The sequence below is a fragment of the Sceloporus undulatus genome, chromosome 3, assembly GCF_019175285.1.
Source record: "Sceloporus undulatus isolate JIND9_A2432 ecotype Alabama chromosome 3, SceUnd_v1.1, whole genome shotgun sequence".
In the NCBI taxonomy this organism is placed as follows: domain Eukaryota; kingdom Metazoa; phylum Chordata; class Lepidosauria; order Squamata; family Phrynosomatidae; genus Sceloporus; species Sceloporus undulatus.
The window spans coordinates 149,572,107-149,595,457 of NC_056524.1; the positions used below are offsets into that span (position 1 = coordinate 149,572,107).

The following is a 23,351-nucleotide window of genomic DNA, read 5'->3' on the forward strand; positions in this document are numbered from 1 at the left end:
GATGGTGCAGCTGTATCTGTAAGACTTGTACACCATTATAGAAAGAAACATATAGCTAGAGACATCAAACTTACTGAGAGACTGGAGTCCCTTCCAGTGAGTAAAATGTTTGAGACATTTATTTTTAGTCTCTCTCTTACCATTTCCTAAAATGACTATAAGGGATTAAATGGATGGCTACAGAATTATAGCCAGGAGCAACCAATGAAAGTATGTGTTTGTTCTATACTCCTTGGAAAATAAAGGTTGGGAAGTGTGGGATAGAGTTGATATTTAGAACAGGGAGCTTCAGTAAGCTGTGAAACTCACTGGGTGACCTTAGTCTAGTCATTCCCTCTCAGCCTGATGGACCTCACAGGGTTGCAATGAGGATAAAGGATGGAGTGGAAAACCCATGTACCATTTTGAGCTTGCTAGAGGAAAGACTGTAACACATATAAGCATTCATGCTCAATGCAAATTTCTTCAATATCTGAACATGTCTGAATGTGGGCAAGCTGCTGTTAGCTGGAAGAAAGTTCTTTATTCCTTGGAACACAAAAGTTAGATATGAAGTGCTATTATATCCATTAACTATATGAGTTTACTTTGAAGAGACCATACATGCAGAACATCTCAAGATGTTATGGAACCTTTCTCTGGCCACCAAAATTATGGTAAGCAAGTAGTGAACTTCCAACCTTCTTACTTAGAAACACTAGCTCATGAAAATGTGCAGAATGGCCAAAATGAGAAGACTGAAAGAAGTTTTTTTGCGGGGAGGACCCAAGCTGACTTGTTTCAAATTCATTTCATGGTTTTCTTTCAGCAATCCTGTGAAAGCTATAATTTAAATTTTAAATACATGTCTACGGTCCTTTCCTATAATATGAGGTTTACAACATTCAGATAATACTTTAGTTCTAATATATGAGGATTTTGTGAAATCCGAAAGTATACATTTCAGGTGAGGTATGTTAACTTGAAAGCCAGCATAGTGCAGTGGATTGAGCATTGGATTCCATTCCCCACTCAGTCATGGAAACCTACTGGGTGACTGAGTCACATACTCTCAACTCCAGAAGAACATTGTATAGGTTCGCCTTAGGGTCACCGTACATTGAAGGTAGACACTACCACCACCACCATGTTCTTTATTTGTAACTTTTTTTGAACTGGTATAAATAAAATGTAGGAGAAAGCAAAAACAAAAAATGTTGGCTGCATCTGCACTGCAGAAATTGTAGTTTGTTGTGGCACCCAAGCTCTCTGACAGAGAAGGCTAAATGTCTACATTTTACAGAATTGCATAGCAATGAGCCATGGCAGTTAAAGTGGGATCAAACTGGATTATTTCTGCAGTGTGGATGCAGCTCTTGTGTAGTAACATGAATAATCCAATGAACAGGATGACACCATGGTATTATGAAGCCAATTCTGGCTTTGTGAAACATTTATTGAAAATAAGCAAAGCCAGTTAAGACTACGGGTAATATTTCCTGTATCAGGCAACATGATCCAAACCAGTCATCACCATCTATCCCCACTCTGCTCCAGCAAACTCGCCTGACCCCTTTGGAAGCAATCCCTGACAAACAGCCAAAGGGACCTTTTGACTTGGTAAAGGTTATTTATTCATGCAAAGGGCAGACATACCTTTGGCTTCCTGAAATGTTAGTGCTTTTAACTGTATTTGAGCCACAGGAGAATGAAACCATACTATAAGCAATAAAATAAACCCCATTTAGTATGCTCATTATGTACTCTGTTATTGCTCAATTAGAACAAGGCCTGATAACCTGCTTCCATCTCAAATATTCCTCTGTTATCTCCACCTTAGTTTCAATGTGTCCTCTTCTAATTCTTACAAATCCAACCTTGAAGTTCAAGAAGTCTCTGTCACATGCCCCAGATTTTAGTAGTACTGCAGTCTCTCTGAAACATTTGGGTTAAGTGAAACTACAAGTGATGATATGCACAGCCAAAGGCATTCTTGCAATGGGCATCTCAAATCCTTTGTGCAGTAACTCTAGCATTCTTTTCTGGTTTAAAAGAAGACTTATGTGCTGCAGCCTCCAAATTACTCTGGGGAATCCTTTTGCAACGAGACACTCTGAATAAATGCCAGGTACCCAGAGTCAGCAACATTAACCTCATCTCTGGGCATATGCCAGGCAGCCATTAGGAAGCATCTGCATCTCACAGAGTATCATTAATGGTTCTCTCGCTGCCACCACTATAGCTGGGGGGTGAAGGGAGGTAGCTACCCTACTGAACTCAGTAGCAAAATAAGTGGTGATAAAAGAAATACAATGAGAATGATTGCTCCAACTTGTTTCCCTCCCTCCCCAAAATACTACAATCAGCATTAAGGTTATATTATCACAACAAATATAGAATACACACAGCCTGACAGAAGGCAAAGCAAATGTGATCATCTGCAGCAATGCAACTGATACATAAATTGAAACAGATGGATGCCACCCACTCACCATTTTCTCCCAACTGCTCATTATCCCAAAAGAGCTAGAACACACATGGAAAGGCTGGGAACTGCCCCACCACTTCTTCAACAACAGGTTGAGCAGCAATCCATTGCCACTCTCACTTATAAAATACCATGATGCAGGTTCCCAGTAGGAGTTAAATGCAGAGATACAACTGTCAAGGGCAGCTTAGCTTCCTACCCCCAGCCTTTTCCTAATTATATTAAAACGTGGAGAATTTTTGCTGCAGCTGCTGAGACTGCTTCCAGAAAGACTTTCTTTTTAATTAAAAGTTTGCTATTAGAAAGCATTAGCGAGTGCAATACAAATAATCCTTCATAAATCATCTGCTTGAACAGCTAATGGCAGGGTTCACAGGAGTGGTAGCTGGTGACATAAGGATGGTTAGTGAACAGGACACTGTGTACCACTATTAACTAGTCCCTTTGGATTAACCCTCTTGACACATAGGTCCTACACCCTACCTAAGCCACACCAAATTTGAACTGGGAGCACTGTATTTTATGTCTCCCATAACAAAAACGCTCACTGTCTACCTCTCAAAACTCAAAACTGAGATTCTCTTTTTGAACAAAGATGGAGACACTGATGGCTCTTCATGTAAAAAGAAATGACAACAAATACAGTCATGGATTAAGGTGGAGAAAGATCTAAGGAACAAATGAAGAAGCCACAAGTACACGGAAAGGGAACACTGGAGAATTATGGACATTAAGGGTAGCAAGGGAGTGACATGCTGAAACTACCATTGATATTGCCTTTGTGCACCCCTCATTTATTTCAATGTATAAGATAATGTCCCAGCGGAAGACAGTGGAGGAAGACACTGCATTTTCCACTCTAGCACCAAAAATACTTTCTGGCCAGTCAGAACAGAATGCTCCACTTTCAAAAACAGGATGATGATTTGTGAACACTTTTAGTTACCAGCTTTCTGCACAGCATAATTAACAAATGGAAATCATCAGCAAAGTAGGAAATGGAAGCAAAAGGGAAGACTAAAAAGTATAATACAGTAAGCTAGCAAGACACACACAATTATGGCTCCCACATATTTCAAGGAATGCTCTTAAAATGAAAGACAGCAGGCCTTTCAGAATCATGATACTAAGATCTTCCAATTTAGTCTGTTTCGTTTGACCACAAAACCATCCTTGGGTAGATTTAACCCATGATATTTAGCAACATATTATTAAAATTAGAGCATCAGTGGTGAAATCGGCTATGTGGTTAGAACCTTTGGGTCAATTGAAATTATGCTTCCATTTAATCAGACAGATTTTCCCCCCAAAATGCAATTCAAATTTTGCAATTAAAGCTCCACAAACACACATGTTCATTTTTGGTAATTAAAAACAAAACAAAACAAAGAAGAATCCTATGACCTCTTAAAGATAAAATCACTTTCATGTGGGGTTTAATGTCCAGGACTAAAGTTATTTTTACCAGTCGTATAAAGTTGTGTGTGTGTGCGTGAGAGAGAGAGAGAGAGAGAGAGAGAGAGAGAGAGAGTTGACTATAGACACAAATCTACAATCCCATAGGGGAAAAAAGAAAAAAAATAATGCTTCTGTGCAGGAAAAACCCACACATTTTGTGCATGCCATCCCTTATAGTTCACAGTATCTCTGTCTTGCATTTCAACTCAACTGTACTGTATAGAATTTTATGGGTACCTATTTATATATGGACACATACAATTGAGGGTTCCTGTTCATTCATCATGTGGGTTCTAGCAGACAGCAGACATTCAGCATTTGCACTGCCTTCTTTTGTGGGGTTTAAAATTGCGGAATTGCTTTTTTGTCTGCCCAGTGCAGTATAAACAGCCCATGGCTCTCATGATCCCAAGATTTCTCCTTTCTGGCAATACAGCTCAACAGCCACAGAAGCTTTGAAGGTCACTAAGAGAGCCAAAAGCAGCACGGAGATGCTGAGCTGTCAAGATATTAACTGCCGGCAAGGACCAGAAGAAGTAATCACAGAGCACCCAAAAGGCTCAATTAGAAGACTGTGCTCTCAGTATGGGAATTATTCTCCAAGATAAATGGGAAAGGAAAAATAAGGAGAAAAAATAAGGACAAACACATCAGAGAAAGCATCCAAAAGCACAGTGCTCCTCAGCAGCTATAAAGCTGAACTAAAACAAAGGAGAGAAACAAAAAGACTGGGTCTCTTCTAGATCCCAAAAAATGAATATTCGAATGCACCACAAAAGCTCATCCTCACCCACTCTCCACCTATTCAAAATGAGGGAATTCTGTGTAGATCAAAACTGTCCTCCACAGATTCTCTTTCTTCTTTTTCTTAAAAAGAGCAGCTTGTTCCAATCTCCCCACAGGAGCCACCCTCTCCTTTGTATGGGAAGTGGGGTTTTTTTTTAAAGAGGGGGCTGGATGTCACCAAAAAGGGAAGGGGAATGAGAAATAGAAACAGCTCCTGGAACCATGACAACCCAGGCTTCTCTTCAGCAGCTGTGTGGCCATTCCAAGGCACAACTATTCAAAACAGGAGCTGAGAACACAGTGAACTGTGTCTACTATCAAAAAGATCTAAGTGAACAGTCGTATGTCCTTCCCTTGCAACTACAGGTTCACACGGGAAAAGTGGAACACCCCACGGAGCATCAAGTATGAGACAGGGAAGCTGGTTTACACTGGCAAGCAGACACCCATTTGGGACACAGGGGCCGCATTACACTCAGCCCACCTAGCCAGGCATTGTCAACTCTGATGAGTATTGATTCGCCATGGTTTCAGACAGGACTTGTTCTTAGTCTTCCCAAGTAATCCCAGGCAGTTTCCCTCCAAGTGCTAACTACACCGGATCCTATTTAGCTTCCAAAAGCAGATGAGATCAAGTATGTTCAGGGTAGAGTGCCCAAATTATGGCAGAGAAGTCAAAAGCAGGTACATAATCAACCTTCACATTTTACAGTGATTGCAAGGAATATACCTCTTTGCAGCTGGAATGATAGCAGAGGTAGCATCAATTTTCAGAAGGGTACCAAATCATCTGATTTCTTGAGCTAACCCAAATGCTAAAGAAATGTGGAACAATGCTCCTCAAAGCACAGATTCTGCAACAAGGTGGCCAACCATCTGCCTAGCCTGGAAGTGGTGCAGCTTTGTGAAACAAAAACAAAGCAGTGACATGTGTTCAGTTGAATAGGACATGACTGAAAAATGGCAACAGTGACTTAAGAAGCCAACTCTTAATAACAGTTAAACCTTAACTGCTATCCAGCCAATCCAATTCAAAAGGAAAAGAAACCCTACAAATGTCAATTGATGTCGCAGTATTGGTTTTTTAGCTAATACTCTGTGCTAGTATTGCTACTTAATTTCTTTAAAAAATATACTGCTTGGACTCACAAGTTATGGTGCTGCTTATTTTTTAGCATGCTTGCCTTGTTTTAAATCATGAATTGGTTGCAGCTGATGGGAGTCCACATTTTACTCCCAACGACATCAACAGGACAAGCAACCATGAGTAAATAACTAAAGCACACATAACCTAGCACTGTTTTATGCTTCTTCTTTGTACAATGTCTGAGCTATTTTAAAACTAGAGAATGAACCTATTAATTCAAATAAATTCCTCCTTATCAAAGCCATGCCCTTTTGCAATTATGATAATACAAAGCAATATTTACTGAAATTCTTATGCTCAGATATGCAGTCTTAAAGACCCTAAATCTACAAAATAACGACACTTTTATTCAGCCAACCAAAATGCACAAAATACATGATATGCGTTTTGGTTGGCTGAATAAAAGTATCACTGTTAGTTGACTTTGGATGTTACAGCACTTTGCTATATGGCCAATATGGCTATCCCTGAATATGTTTTCTTAAAGGCCCTGTAGAAGAAACAAAGGAAGTGGTTTAAAGAAAGCACTGGGAAAGGATTAAAGTATAACATGCAAAAGGTCTTTTGATACTTTAGTTCTCAGAATGAAAAATAAGAACAGTCCTTAGATTTGGATATGGAATTATGTGGTCCTCCAGATGTTGCTCCACTGAAACTCCTATTGGTCCTTACCACTGGCAGTTGATGTCCAACAACATCTGAAGAACCACACGTCCCCCACAGCACTATCTTGGATGCTATTTCTCTATCTTGAAATATCCCACATTTATGGTGCAAGTTCTCAGAGCTAGAGCAGTCATTAGTATCTTAGAGAGTAAAGTCCAAAGTGAGAGGATAATGAAACTTTGTAAATGATAGTGTTAACTTCAGCATATATCAAAATTTTAAGCGTAAGTCTGAAAAACTTCAGACAAGGGACCACTTACTTTGTTTCTAGAGGAAGAAACTTTTAAAAATTGGCAGTGTAGAAAGTATTGTTAAAGATTTATCCCCTAAACTATAGGGAATGTGTAACATGGAATTCTAATTGTAACATTTCTTTTTTTAAAAAGGCCACCCTCTTCTTATACTCAGTTTCAGACTAACTGAATATTCTTGTAATGCTGAAAATGAGAGAGAAGGGTAAGCTGTGAGCGTACATCACATTAGACTGTGCCCATCTTTGTAGACACTAGTTACAGCACCCTTGTCTCAGAATATGGGTCAGCAGAGGACCCTATCTTAACGTTCTTCTGCCCAGACTAAGTCACACTTAACTGTTTGCCAAAGAAGGGAATGAGTCTAGAGAAAGTTCACAAACATACTCTCTCTGGATTCTAATTTAGTATGTGTATTTGGACTGTTGATGTTTTGGAAAAACACTGTAGAGCTGTTCTGCTGCCCTCACCCAAAACAGTGTGCTTCAGTGAATATTTTTAATTGAAAGTGGCCCATTTTGCTTGATACTACTAATTCAAGACTGTCATTCAGATTTTGCTGTGCTCTTTCTAACAAGTTTGGACATCACCCAACAACACATACAACAGAAACTGCATCACTGGATTCATAAGCCTTAAAAAAAGATAGCAGTAAAATTTCTATCATAAGAAGGACTGCTGATTTTTCTTCTCAGTAAACTAATTACCTGTCATTTATGATGACCGACTGGCCTGGAAACAGGGATGTAATGCATAATGAACAAATGAAATAAGAGTGGGAGTGAGCAAGCAAAAATATACTAACAACAGAACATCTCATATTTAATTGTTCCAAAAGCTGAACAAGAAAATGGGAATTTTAAAGCTAGCCATGCCCATTGGTATGCAACACAATCAGGCATACTATATAAGTACTCTGTGTGTGTGTGTGTGTGTGTGTGTGTGTGTGTGTGTGTGTGTGTGTATTGAACTCACTGATTTCAATAAAACATGCCTAAGTAAATGGCCATAAGATCAGACCAATCGTTTTAAAAGGATGCATGCAGCTGGTAGTACTTCACTGCAGTCCTGAATTTGGAAAAGTAACCCATCACTGTTTTTGTTCAAAGGTCCATTAAGTAGCTAGTGGCTGTTACAGTTATTAACGTTTAAAAATGCTTCTTTTCTTATTTCTCAGGAGCACTTAAAATGGCTAACTTTCATTCATATTCTTTTCTTTTTTTAAAAAAAATGGAGTATTACAAGCCACTGGCTTGTGGCACATAATCTAGTCCTTAACACTCACAGTAGAACATGAGGTACAGCACAAACCAGAGCATGAATGTGAACCAACTGATATTCTTCTTCTGCCATTTAGTGAAGACACACACACACACACACACACACACACACACACACACATATAACTATGAAAGTAATTAAAACTCTTAACTTACAGTGCAAAAGGATTTACATTTTCCCTGATTATTACAATAACTGCAACTGTCTTGGTGGTCCCAAAAAAGAACACACTACAAGTAATTCATTAACTGTAATTAGTTATTTTGAAGTTTCTTTTGAAGGTTCAGTCATGAACTAAGGTAGATGTGATTCAAAACACACACACACCGATAAATGCAACACTGACCACTTAGTCTTACAAAGCTTCCAAAGTATAGCCAAACAGAGGTGGTCTTTTTCAGCAAAGGAAAATGAGCCTTTTCTCCCTGCATTCCACAGCCTTGAAAGCTGAACGACAATGAATGGGACATGATGGGGAAAATTCCACATGATTTAAAGAATGTACAACTATTCTGTTGCTGTTTGGTAAACAGTAGTTTTGTCAGGAACTAAACTTTATTTTTATTTTCCCCTACAATTCAGTTTGAAGCTGTTCCCACGATCTCGCCACTGGGTTTTAGTCCTTGATCAAAACCTCCAAGTGGGTAATTATCCTCTGAGTGAGAGGAAATAAACCTGCTCACAGGATGAAAACCATGGAAACTCAGACCTGGAATGAGTGGCCCTCCAGCCACAGACAAGGGGATTTATAGCGTAAAACTAAAGATTATCAGATCTGCTGTATTCAGAAGCTAGTGGTCAAAGGGCTGGGGAGCTGGCACTCTGCATTAAAGACTTCAGGATCTTTTGAATGCAGCCTTTAAAGGAACGCTCAGGGAGAGGAGCCAAGAGACGGAAGCGGGGATAGATCCAAGAGTTCATTTGAGGCATGATGTGTCAAGCAACAAGTCCTCCGCTTAAGAGCTTGTGCAGAACATCAATGGCTCTGTGTGTAAGGAATGGTTCTATTATAGCACACAGCCTTGGAGAGTCAGTTTAAAGAACCACTCCCTGTGAGCGAAGCTACACATTCAGCAGGAAACACAGTACATCCAGTCCCATGACACATAAAAAGCAGAGATAGAGGATGGGAGGCTACATCTGTAGCATAGGAGGAATGGGTAAGGTGAACATATTTAAGCTTTTCTCAGTCTGACCAATGTTTCTGCATCTTAACTCTCCACTTGCTTTGCTGCACTTTAATTTTTTTACCTCAGCTTTTCACTGAATTGCCACTTGCAGAGCTTGGGAATCTCAAGCTTCATTAGGGCAGCTGATTTATTTCTAGGCCCACCTTTGCTAGCATCGAAACACGCAGTAGTGGGAAATGTTTCACTCCAGAAATGGCACACACATACACAGTTGATAGGTTTCTATCAGCCATGATAGCTTTATGGAACCTCAGATGCATTACACTTCTGAACCAGAGTTTGGAAAAAATTAATTTATTGGAAGATAACCCCAAAATCCCTCAGCCTGCATAGCCACATCTTGCTGGTTTGGGAAGAACTATACTCCTGAATATTAAAACTGGAACAAACAGAAAAAATACATGATCTTGAAGCCTTGTTAGTGAATTTGCAGAGGGAGCTGTTTGGTTTCTCTAGAAGGCAGAATAGAGAACCAGTGCGATGGTGCTATGAGCCAGAAAGGCCGTTCTTATATATGGAATATATCCCTCCATTATACATGTTCCCAAGCAGAACAAAATAGCAGGGAGGAGGTATCAGCCATAAGCCAAGAGGGCTTCAAACATTTTTTGGTCTCTGGGGAGCAAGGGGCACAGCATTTTGTGAAGGGAAATGTGCAGAGGAGACCAATATTGAAATGCGCTTTCTCTGAAGGAATATCTGTTGAAATAGAGGACAGATAAAAACAGTCCATCCTCAGAGGTGGGCTACCTAAGAATTTTCTTAAGTTCAAAGTAGCTCCCCTATCCATCAACTGCAGCCAGCAAAATGATTGTTTCCATTGTACACACCTGCTCCCTCTGCCCAAGAGAGACAACTCAAGCAAGCTTTATGCCCCTTTGAAGGCATGTTGCATTAGTACTTACCAATATTTGGATGTTTTAATAATCGGCAGATTCGAGCTTCACGTTCCAGTTTCTGGTGATCTGTAGAAAAGAAAAGAAAACGTTAGTTAACATCCTCTGTTTTGGGTCCTTGTTTTGAACCAAATGGCAGACACAACGAAAGAATGATCACAAATAAAAAGCAGCCAATCTTGAAAAAAGGCAATGTATTTTCAGCAAAAGAAAAGTTCGGTTCAGCTATGAAAACTGCTGCCACCTTGCTACAGAAGTTACTACCGGGCTTATAGAGCTGCTGTTACATAATGACTAAGAGCATAAGCTATGAATTAGGAAATCTCTGGTTCAAAGCTAGACTTATAGTAGCTTTAGAAAAAGCCATTATTCTCAACATATCTCTCTCTCTCATTCCTTCTCTCATTCCCTCCCTCCTTTGCCATCACTCTCTCTCAAAATGCAATTCTAGAACTGTGGGATAATAGTAAGATAATAATGTACATAAAACATTTCTTGTTTCCAACTTTCTCGGCAAACTGTACTACAAGCCCCACAAAGCAAGCTGAGATTTAGTGCAAGGTCACAAAATAGATTGTCATGGCTGGGAATAAATCTGAGTCCAGAGAAGGGGGCTAATGAAGCCCTGCTGGAAACTGCTTTCATAGTGGCAGTGCCACTACTGGAAACATCCTTTCCCTTCCATTAGACAGTTGAACTGTCTTTGGTGGCAGCTAAGTGAGAGAAGACTCCCTTGATAACCTGAAAGTATAGGCAGGCTAGTGCTCATGAAGGTAGTTTTTCAAGATGTACATATAACCCAGTGGTCTCCAAACCTTGGTCCTCCAGATGCTTTGGACGTCAACTCCCAGAAGCCCATTTCTGGGATCCGAAGTCCAACAAATCTGGAGTTCCTATGGTTTAGAGTCACTGATATTCTAACAGATGTCTGCCCAGCTCTGCAACACTTTGCAAAGCCTTGAACCTTCCTTCATTTCTTGACAACGCACATCCCATAGGTTGCATGTTTCTTACAGAGACCCCTCCTGTAGCCCTCTGCATGTTGCCACTAAACTTATAATGTCTCCCCACTCCATTGTGAGATATTACTGTAATTTCCTTCTTATTACTGAGATTTGTGGCTTTGCCACCACTATAGTAACTGATGCAACTTTTATTCTTCACTGTTTTGTCCAATAATAACCATGAGAATTTACTACTGCTAATATGGCAGCCAATTCCTCTACCCCTCAGTGAAAATCATCCCTACTACCATTTCAGATGTACAGTAGGAACTGGCAAAGAGTATTCCTTGCCAAAGAAAACTGTATGACATTCATGGAGGTTGCCATAAGTCAACAGGTGACTTGAAGGCACACAGACAGATCATCACTGCCTCTTCAACAACCATGTTGTAAGAATCCTGCAATAAAAATCAGCTGTCAATGAACACTGATTTATGCCCTCTGTGGAAACGATAGATTCAACTACAAGATGTTCTGGGACATACTTCTGGAGTATTCTCTATGTCTGTTTCAATTGGATGCGGCTGGGGCTGATCTGTCATTGATAGGAACCTTTAAAATGTGTTTTAGTCAGAGCAAAGCAACGCTAACTGCAAAACAAAGGAGGAGAATAAATGAGGACTGAATATAAAGCAAAGGAAAATGAACAATAACATAAACTAAAATGATAAATGAAAAAAAGGTGAAATGGCACTTAGGGTATGATATAATTTTGGCTAGGGGAAACTGCTTCTAGAGAAAATAAAAGGAAAGGAAAGACCAAAGGGGAAAATACAGCCCAGCCTCCACAACTGCAAGCTTGCCATCCGCGGATTTAAGCATCCACATTCAGAGATAGCCCCATTTCCGCTAATGGTCATGTGCACATGTAGTTACTGTACAGCAGCCATGAATGCATCACAATTTTATTCATCCGTAGGTGGGGGCGGGGGGTCAGGAACAGAACCCACACAGATAAGGGGCCAATGTATTGAACTGAACTGAACTGAATAATTCAAAGATATAGCAGTGTTAGTCTGTAAAATCAATTTGTAGAAAGATCTTGTAGCACCTTTGAGACTAACTGAAAGAAAGAAAGTTGGCAGCATGAGCTTTCGTATGCATTTAGCCAAATGTTTCTGAGAAAGCAGGCTGAAGTCTACAATGCTCATGCTGCCAATTTCTTTCTTTCACGGGTTCTACAAGCTCTCTCTCCATAACGAACTGAAAAAAGTAACAGAAGACAGAAGGTCTCTCTCTTTTTGCTCTGGTCTGTTTGGTTTGTTTATTTATTCTATTCTATTCAAGCATTTATGTATCACCTCTCTGCCTGTCATGGCCCACAAGGCAATGTACAACAGATAAACACAATTTTTAAAATACACGAGTAAATTTCCAGCTCGGCCATGAAACCCACTGGATGAACTTGGGCAAGTCACATCCTCTCAGCCTCAGAGGAAAGCACCAGCAAACCACCTCTAAACAAATCTTGCAAAGAAAACCCCATGATGGGTCCCCATAAATCAGAAACAACTTGAAAGCACATGATACACATACACAAAGCTTTTAAAAGCCAACCTAAATAGACAACAAACACTTATTAAAATAACTGAAAACAAGACAACTGAAAATAGAATAATCTCGGGACAGAAGCCCATGTGAAACAGCACCATCTTAGCTCCATAATGGAAACTCAAAAGGAGGTTTTGTGGTTTCCATCACTGGGAAGTCCTGTTATCAGTTGACCATGATCAGTTTTTTAAACATCTGCAATGGTTACCAGTCTGTTTTCCAAACATAAACCAGAATTTGGGGTTTACATGTAAAGCTCTCTACTCCTTGGGATCAGGGTAGTCAATGGACTGTCCACCTCCACAGCAGCAACCCAGGCCCTAAGAAGCCTTGCTTCAGGCACTTGCCCAACTGAAGCAAATAGCAACTTGAACGAGGGTCTTTATTTGTGCCCAACAAAGACTTAACTTATTTACCAAGTTTAATTCATGATATTATTGTATTTGTTGCTTTTTAAAACACTGTTTATAGCATTTTTATACTCCTGTTATGTCAAGTATATATATGGAAGCTGTGTATATTGACAGAGACTAATAACATGCCAGTTTTCTGTGTGAACGATATTATTTTATATGGCATAGGAGTCAGTCATATGAGGCATCCTGGCAACACCCATATACATGGCTGAGATGTTTCTGCCTCCCCAGCCTCCATGGACTTTTTACTGTGGTCTTCTCTAGCACACCAACACCTTTCTTTTAAAATTCCAGGCCCCTGCCAAATATTGGGAAAAAGAAAAAATCCCAGATATAGAAGAATGGGAATTAAAGGTACATGAAATAATTGAAATGATCGATTAACCAGAAGCCTTGACTATGAAAGCTCAAACAAGTATTTAGAAGACTAGGGAAAGGTTATAGATTATTTAATTTTGAAATGCAAGGAAGCAATTAAAGCAAAATACCAAAAAGAGTAAAAAAATGTTTTTCATTTGTTCCCCTCTCTATATCTATATCTTTGTCTAAGACATTAAATACTGATACTTATGAATAGAAATATTGATGTATATTGATGTATAAGTCTATATGATAATATGTATATAACACTGAACATAACTTAGTAAATCATCAAAATTGTTGTGTATAATCTATAGGATATTATAGGAATAGAAGAAAATAATTGGTTAGATATCTCGTAGGAGTGTAGAATGAACAGAATTAATAATTAGATAGTAAGAACGTGATGAAAAAATACAACAAAATTTTCCAAGATCACATCTGAATGTTGGAGAGCAAGGAAGTCATTGTCTTTTTAATTTTAAAATTTATGTGGAATGTTTAGTATTAGGGTATCTTTTATTTTGGTAGATATTATTGTTGTCGTTGTTGTTTATATAGTTTACCCCCTCTTTTGTATAAGCAAGAATATATTTGTAATGTATTATTATTATTATTATTATTATTTTAAATTAAAGGCCCCAATACTGGGCTTAGAATAAACAACTGTACACGTTTTACTGAATTGTTTTTAGCTGAGGTTGCCTGGTGCAAAAATTTTTTCCATCAGGACTAAAGAATGATGGGGAAGAACTATTTACAGACAGGAACAGGATTAATGACCAATTCTCAAGAGCAAAGAACTCGCCTGTTTCTAGCAGATACATAGAACAGAAAGGTAAGGCAAGCTCACCCAGACCCACAATCTTTATGTGGAATGGCAGCATGGGGGAGGGAGAAGAAATGCTGCCAGTTGCCTTTATAGTCTAAGAAGGACATTCATTGCAACAGAAAAGCAATGTCAGTTCCAACAGGGTTGTCATCTGGATTAAGGAGAAAACGCATTGAGGCATCAGCTTCTCCATAACCCTGAAAAATGTGACATGAAAGAGGGGGGAAGGAAGGCAAGGAGAAGATGCCAGAGGGCCCTTTCTAGTCACCAGGAAGCAGACAGAAAATTGATTTGTCAACTCAGTGATCAAGTCTTTCTAACAGAGGAAAAAAAGAGAAGATGATCATCATCCGGCAAGGTGAAAACAAGAGTTGAAAGTCAGCAAAGGATACCACTGTTCTAACCAAGCTAGAATTAACTTTGGAGAGTTTCACAACTTGCCAATGGCAAGCAACAGCGGCAATGCCTGTTTAAGGCGAGAAGGACTTCAGAGAGATGGCCTGCAAACACATTTACCGCACCATTCTTGAGCCTGTACCCTGATCTGTGATCTGCCAAAGCAACCATAACTTTGAAAGCCCTATAGTTTCAACGATCAGGGCTTATTTCCACCCACCCACCCATCCAATTGTTATGCAATGTTTAATGTTTTTACAGAATGTTTAAATTATTTTTTATATTTTAAATTTAAATTAAATTTCAATTCTTCTGACATATTTTTTCTGTAAACTGCCCAGTATTGTAAGCTGCTCAGAGATCTTACAATATGATGAGGAATTGAAATACTGTAAATAAAATAAAATAAGCATCCTGCATACTAAGGTAGCATTTTAGAACTGCTGCTTAACCACTCTTCCTCAAATCTGGGTTGTAAATTCCTGCCTCTACAACACTACACCAGATCATAGATAGGACATTATTTTTGAATACTGCCACATGTGAAACAAAGTAAAGCTGATCCTTCAAGAAGAAGGCTAGACCATTTCTTACCCCACTTCTTTCAAAGTTTTCTGATTGTTGGAGTAATTCAAAAGACTACTACCTCTACCACACTTGCAGTCTGAAGTGGTACAGGGCAGAATAAGTCTACCATCTTGTATGGCTGTGTAGGATTGACCAGACCTACATCTTCTACTCCTCCTGAGTTGTATGAGTTTGCTCCTCACAAACATCCCAAGAGACTACAAAAGTCAACAAATGCAAACCTACTTCTATATAGGAGAGAAGGATTGCTTTGGACCTTTTTCATATATTACAGGCTGCTGAGCTGGAAAACCATGGTCTTTCAGTGCATTGCCAGTTGCTACTTTAAACAATTTTTTTTACAAAGGCCTGCATTTTTTGTCCTGCAAAGCCACTCTGAGGTCCATATGCCCCAATTCCAGCACAATCAGATAACTCCAAGGAACAGAAACTGAGGGGGAGCAAGTTATTTTGCAGCCTTTATTCAAAGAACAGTTTGAAATCTTGTAATGTAATGCAAGACTTCTTCCCTTCAACATCTAGGAAGGACACTATGCTTAATGGGGAAAATATGGATTTTATGAGGCTGAAATTATTTCCTTATTCCTAGTTCCCAGTTCTTATTTCAAATGAATAAGAACACAAGCCTTATATGTGTCTGAACTCACAGTCCAAATACCACAGATTTCAGTTTGCCATAACTGGAAACTCTTCCTTTCAAGTTTAAAAAAAAATAGAATGTCTCATCTATACAGACATTTTTTGGAAACTTTGCTTTGTTACATGCCCCAAAGTTCTAACCTCAACTTATCCATAGGTCATATCAATATCCATTTTTGGCCAAAAACCTGGCCTCGTCTTATACATGAGGTCGACTTATAGTTGAGTACATACAGTACTTCTTTTGGAAATATTTTTCTATGACAAGCATGGGTTGGCACATTTGTCAGTGCCCTACACATACAAATAACTTCAGGTCAGATGGAAGTCAATGGTACCTCTCAGGGGACACTGCACTAGTGATAAAATGGTATGAACTGGGGAGACTGGAAGATTTGTTGGGATTTGGACAGGTTCTTATTCTTTCTGTGCTATATCTTTTGTATCTGGCATGATTGGTATACCTGGTGTTTTCTTTTTAAAAAAAAAATTAAATGTCTTTATTAAATTATTTTAACATTTATACAAACTGGTGTTTTCCTGATTGCACATAAAGCTTCAAGTCAGATAAAAGTCAGCTGCATCTTACAGAAAACACTCTACTCTATTGGACATAAGGATGTACAATTTGAGCTGGTTTATAGCTTTGTCCAACTATGGGGACTGGCAATACAGGCTATTTAAAAGGTGATTTGGGGGTTCAGATGTGTAAAAACCTAATCTCAATTACTTGGATGTGGTTCAAAGTTTCACATAAGTAAGGAATGAGGAATAAGATGACAACTTATAGATTCTTAGGGACTGAACTTGGCCACCAGATTGATGCACACCATTCTATTAAAAATGGAACTCCCTTTTCCATTTTGCATACATCACCACAACCATAAATGGAAATTTCTTTTTAAAAAATATATGAAGAACTCAGATGTCACTTATATATATATGAAAAGTTTTGACTATGAACATCTGTGAAATGGACATACATAGCATACACAGCTCTTCTATTGGTAGAATTATCTCCCACCTGATTGCAACATCCAGCAGCCTTTCAAACTTTCAAATTTCCTTGGACAAAAAGCTAAGACCATGAAAAATAAAAAAAGAAACCAGGAACTAGAAATTAAGTTGAGGTACCAGCCTCATGAAAGAATATGCAACTGAAAATCCTTCTTCTTCTGGAAGGCCATTATCTATCACAGATTCTGCAGATCATTGTCTGCTTTGGAGGGCTCAGAATGCTAATCTTCTAACATTTGAAAATCTAGCTACCTGTAGCCTTCCATATGTTTCTAGTGAACCTGTTCCTTAAGACAACAATACAGGGAAGCAAGCTGGTGATCAGCCAAGCTGGAGCAGGATGGAGAAGATAGAAACATTTACCACGTGCTGTTCATCCAGTCAGCCAAGATGGACAGCTGACCAGCTCACAGCCTCAGCAGTCATGACATAACCCGTGAAGTGCCACAGGGGATGTAAATCAAGAGCAATTGCTGCAGGAAATCTTACACTCTCTTGAGACACAGGAGGCAGAAGATGCAGGGTAGTGTGGTGATACCACATGCATAGCTTACAACAAGAAGCCATGACCTCTATGCTCCCTGAAACCTGCCTCATCTACATGCATCCCCCTACACACACAGACACACAGCTGGCTGCAAACCAAGAAGGAGAGCACTCCAGTCACAAGGTACAAGAAACTATTTTTGGTCAGGGGGAAAGAATTCCACGCTGTTCTGTCTCCAGGGCAACAAAACAGGCAGACAAGCACAAAGCAAAGAATTCAAGCTCACTCTGAGTGCATGGGACTCCTCCCGGAACTCCATGGCATTAGCCATGAAGCCCAGTAAAAGGTCAGGTAAAAATGGTTTTGGGATCCCCACCACTGACCCACGTGAAATGCAGGCAGATCATCAATCCAAAGGCTTATACCAAAAGCTCATGTAACCATCAGAATGCCTTGCAATTATAGACTTTTAAATGAACTCTCAAGCCATCCACTTGAGATTCCCCTTCCATGCCAGCCTTTGAGACAGCATGCTTCAAATTTTAGCTCTGGTTAAAGGGGGAAGTGTGTTCCTTGTCCTAGCTCCTATGCCAGATGGAGGAGTCATCCAACAAGATATATGCTCTCACCTTTTTTTCATTAAATATCAATATGTGAGACAAAATGCTATGCGCTCTGCACTACAGGGATGTGCAATCCATTCCTACAATATATTTGTGCACATGTGGAAAAATACTGCTGTGAGAAGAGCACACATAAAGCAGCTACTCATAAGCAAAGAACTATTTACTTAGCGATGGGACAGAGGCAGGTAGTAGTCCGAGCATGAAGGAGCCAAAAACCAAATAGGTGGGTGGATGAGTTGGTACCACTATTGTGCCGTCATGGAACATTTGAGGAGTTCACTCTTTCCACTTCCCCTTGTCACTAGAAGCATCGAATTTGAGAAATGTTTGCCATCACTATGCACAGAAGTACATAGTAAGAAATCCAATAGTTCAGTAAGCATAGGGTTGGCTCAGTTGTAAATCTAAATCATTGTTTAATGTTGGGACAATGAGCTGCAGAGAGTTCAAGCATTCCTTTCTCTCCACCAGCATTTAGAATGGGAAGTCTGAAAATTTCACTTGTGCATTAGATTTCATACAACTTGCTGTACAGTCCAAACCCAAACATAATGTATGATTCTATAAAATCAAAACACATCTTAGATATGTCTACATCAAACTACAGTTTGAAACAAGCCTTCTTCAAGCTACAGACAAGAATCTGGAGTATTTCAATGAGCAGGCATTAATATTAAACTGTTTAGAATTCATGATTAACTGCATTTCCTCTAAAATACACTGACATCTGCCTCACAACCACACCAGAAGAGAAAAGGAGGTAAGCACGAGAGTCCAAGGGTCACCGAGACTAGCTCTCAAAATCAGGTTCCAGCATTACTTTCAAACACAGCTTAATCCTTCAGTCAGTACTGTCACATGATAAAATGCAGTATATTTCTGAAATTCTTTTCATTCCAAGTTTAAAAAAAAGCTCTGATGAACACTACATTAATCCTCTATGAATTTTCTTTTCTCAAAGGAACTGTAATAGTAAAAGGTTTGGTCAAGGTGGAAACAATTCACAGCTTGCAGCAGAAACAAGTCCCAGTTCTGAATTCCTCAGTTTGCCCATACAGTACAAATCACACTGATATTTCTTAGCAAGGATGGGATGAAGCCTGGGGCAGAATATTTTCAGACAGATATACGAAGCAAGAAGCCATCTGCAAACCCGAACAGACCTCAGAACTGTCAACCAGGAACATTTATGTAACACAAATAAAGAGATATGATGAAAAAGGTCAGTGTGCCTAATCAGCTGTCATGTGGAGGAGAAGAGAAGAATGCAAGTATGGCTGAAGAAAAGGACAGGGAAAGCCATCTATCTTGGCCACCTCCCATTTCCCCAAGGGTAAGGCATATAAATATAGAAAGTCACAATAAAAAGTTATCAATCTCAAAAGAAATGAGGCCAAGCTCAGAGAACTTCAGAGGAAGGGACAAACATTTCTGGTCAGGTGCAGATACAGCCTTATAACGTTCCCGTTATGATACACCATGCACAGGAATAACTTCTTGCACACACAGACACAGCCTATCCCTATTTAGCTAATTTGTCAATCCCCTTAATGGATGTTTTGTGAGTGACTACTTAGAAGGGCTTCATTACTACATTCGGGGAAGACATAATATGAAACACCACTTTCCTAATGAATTCTCCTCTGTAATGAATAAGCATACTAGAAATGATTTTGAACAGGGGTCCTGTGAATGTCCTCAAATGTCCTTGTAGTTAGTAATGGGCTACAGCTAAACTGAATCTCAGTTGAAGTGAGACAGGGGTGTTGCTTGGTTTATAATCCAACTGTCCCTAGAGACCATGTTGGATGATGTTAGACTTCTTATGAATCAGGTTCACAGGTGAGGGTCACTATGGATATGTTGCCAGGGGATAATGTAGTTATATTCCAAAACATCTGGATGTCACCAGACTCGGGAAGATTGTATTTGATCAAGCTTAGCTACAGACAAAAGTACTATGACACTTTGTGCCTCAGTTGGTGCATAAACTATGTACACTTCTGAAGACAAATGATCATGCCCTAGTTTCTATAATTTGGAAGAATCAATGTTCAGTTATTATAATGTGGTCATATGTATGTCTGCTTTCATGAAATTTTGTGAAACATTAACTCATCCAGTTAACAACGACCAGATTAACTGGTATTCCCACCTCCACCCCAAATCTCTCAACCTCCAAAAGGTCTTTACTAGCGCCCATGCTGTTCCTCTGAAGAATTCAATGTTTCTAATTGTAAAGTTCTAAACAGTTTGCTTTCTTTTGTATGAATCTGTCTGCCTGCTAAGGTCACCATCAGGCTCAGTCCTCACTAATTCACCTTTGAAAGTCGATTGGAATTAGTCCCAAATAAGAAGTACCAATATGTGACAGCATAAGACAGCTTCATAAATTCATCCTGGGGTCTGCCCACCACCAAACACCAGCAGATGCCATCACATCTGACTAAAAAGAGCATGACTTGTACTATACATTTTGGCTTTGACCAGGTCTATACTGGAAGAAATGCACTCCATGCAGGGAACAGTAGATGCCCTTAAATGCTACCTATATGGCTGGATTGGCTTTCCAAATGATGCAGGGATGGTATGAAGATGTTGTTATCCTTTCAATCACATGGAACTGCTAAATAGATACCTTCTTCTTGGTTTAGAGCCCCTTAGAGCTAACAAATAAAGCAATGCCAGCAGGGACCAAATAAAGGCAGGCATGTATGCTGCAACAGCAAAAGACGCAAGACCCTATGGTGAGTCACTCACCCCCTGAATCCCTTTGCTGGCCTAGATTAGCACTACTGCCACTCAACATGGGAACTGAGAACCAACAATTCTAGCCTGTGGCATGCTAGCTGCTCCTCTCCCAGCCAGCCCAAGGCCCACACAACTCATCCTCCAGACCAAAAGAGTGAGTCAGCGGCAGGAGTCACATTAACTATCAGACCATAGCACAATGTATGCTTCTAACCAAGCCACAGATAGGAGATGCCTTATGCAGCTTGCTTCTTCAGACCCAAGAAGTGTGTCCTTCAGGAAGGATGGATACCAGAGCACTGAGGACAAAGCAAGAAGAGGACAGTTCAGGTACAGACTCCAATCAAGTGTTCATTAATAAAGTGCCACCTGACTGCTTTAGTCAAATACTTGTGTGGCTCTCTCAGTTATAAAACAAGATTCCATTGAGAATACACACATTCAGGATTTAAGAATAGCTAATCCATCTACTTCTGAGGTTTCAATAAGTGAATGCCTTTATAGCAGAATCTTCTCAAACTCCCTTTCATAAAGAGAAATGTTGATCTGAATCTAGCAACCACAGTGGGGTGAAAACCTGTCTTACTGTAAAGAGAAAGTGAGCAGTACACATCTGGACTTATAGTGCAAACTCCAAAGACTGAACAGAATTCACTCATATAGAAAGTCACACAGAAGAGCAACATGTCATTTGCATTCATCCATATGAAATGTGGCATAGGCCACCCACTTGCCTTTCAGACTTCACTATGCCAATGCCACTTTGGCCCTAGGAACAACCTCCAACATACTAAGATTGCAGTGCTATACACAGAAACAGTCCTCCCAGGATCAGAGTTTGCACTTCAGTGCCATATCCAACTTAGTTAACATTCCAATTGCAGCTTCAAAATACCTAAAATAATGAACATTATAAAGGCACACTGTGGTGGCAGAATCTGTAAATCCTGTACAGGAAACAGCAGCCAGAGCATTCTTTCCAAACCACACACTCATGTAAAGTACAAAGAAAACAGAAAGTTATCAAGGAAGCAAGAAATGCCTGTAAGCAATGGACAAATGCTGGACACAAAATTATGAGAACTACTGTGTGTACTTCCTTGAAAGACATTAAGTGCACCTTCCAGATGAAAAAGGAAATGAAAACTGTGGTCAACCCCCTCTCTGGTAAACCCAATAAAAACCCATTTAAGTATTCTTCATATACAGAAGTTAAATCCACAGAACAAAGGATCATCTTGCCAGCTCAGTGGGATAGGGATGCAGCAAAAAGCTAAAATCTACAAGCCCAAAACATCTCTAGGCAGGAACGAGACCTGCAGTCTTCACACTCTCTCTCTCTCACACACACAGACACCTTCACCCTATAAAGTCACACTTTTAAGCAACATGTACAAAAGGGAAGTACTGTACTTCTTTCCGAAGTGCAGGCAGGGAGAACACAAAAATGATCCAAGTATCAGAAATGTCTAGCCAGAATATGTAGATACATAGGTTGGTATATATACAAATAACAGGGAAGTGTTTGTTTTTAGATTATTTTCTGTCTTGCTCTTTCTCTACTAATCATGAATGAGGCTTTTTATTTACTTATTTTTAAGCCAATGAAACAGATATCCCTGAACACCGTATATTCAGAATGTAAGTTGGACACTAGAAAAGCCAATCAGTCTCTATACTGTCAAGGTCAAACCCTGGACTTGGGTAACCTGCCCCCTTCGCTGCCACTAACAACAAGATGCAAGTGCCAGATGGCAGCTAGGAACAAGCCAGCTTGTCAGCAAAGAAGGACTGAATGGATATATTCCTGTCAGATGACTTGGCTCTTCCAATTGTGATGCAGTTTAATCTCTGCTTAAACTTCCCTGCAGCATCTGTCTCAGGAGCACAACACACACATCACCAGCTCTTAATGATTACATATCTGTTGCTAGAGGCAGATGTGCTCTAGTGTGTCAGGATAAGAAAGGGGGCACTTTTTAATGTGATGCTTCAGGAGTTCAGCAAGCCAGACACTGGAAAGAAAAGGCACTGGGGTTGGACTCCTCTATGCACACCCAGCTTCAACCACAGGTACAAGTTGAACTCATTGCTCAATTCTGCATGTTGCTCTTCACTAAGATACTACATTTTACAACCACATTTTTCTCACCAGATACACCATATTGTCTTTTAACAGGTGCAACCTGTACCTATGCCCAGAAATAAATGCAAAGTAACACAGAGATTTTAAAGATTCAAACTGACAAACAATTAGAACATAATATGGCAGACAGAACTGGCTGAGAAAAAGAAAGACTGGATTATAGATGTGGCATAGGCCACAGAAGAATCAAAGACAAAGAGAGAGAAAACATTATAAAATACTGAGACATCTGAATTGAGATTTAGTACCTCTGAGAAAAGAAAACTACTAGGGTTCCAGTAGTGATAAGTGCTCTGGGAACAATCCCAATTGGAATATCAAAACATCTGAATGAAATCAACACAGACAAGATCATAATGGCACAAATGATGATGATGATGATATTTATTTCTACCC

The 23,351-nt window shown here is 39.6% G+C and overlaps 1 protein-coding gene across 1 annotated transcript in view; it reads right to left on the minus strand.

Moving 5' to 3' along the window:
* Positions 1-23,351, minus strand: part of CAMK2G (calcium/calmodulin dependent protein kinase II gamma) — a 254,090-nt gene that overhangs the window by 80,508 nt on the left and 150,231 nt on the right. The window contains exon 3 of the mRNA XM_042458442.1: positions 10,152-10,211. Within this exon, the coding sequence (XP_042314376.1) occupies positions 10,152-10,211 (60 nt within the window). The remainder of the gene's footprint in view (positions 1-10,151; positions 10,212-23,351) is intronic.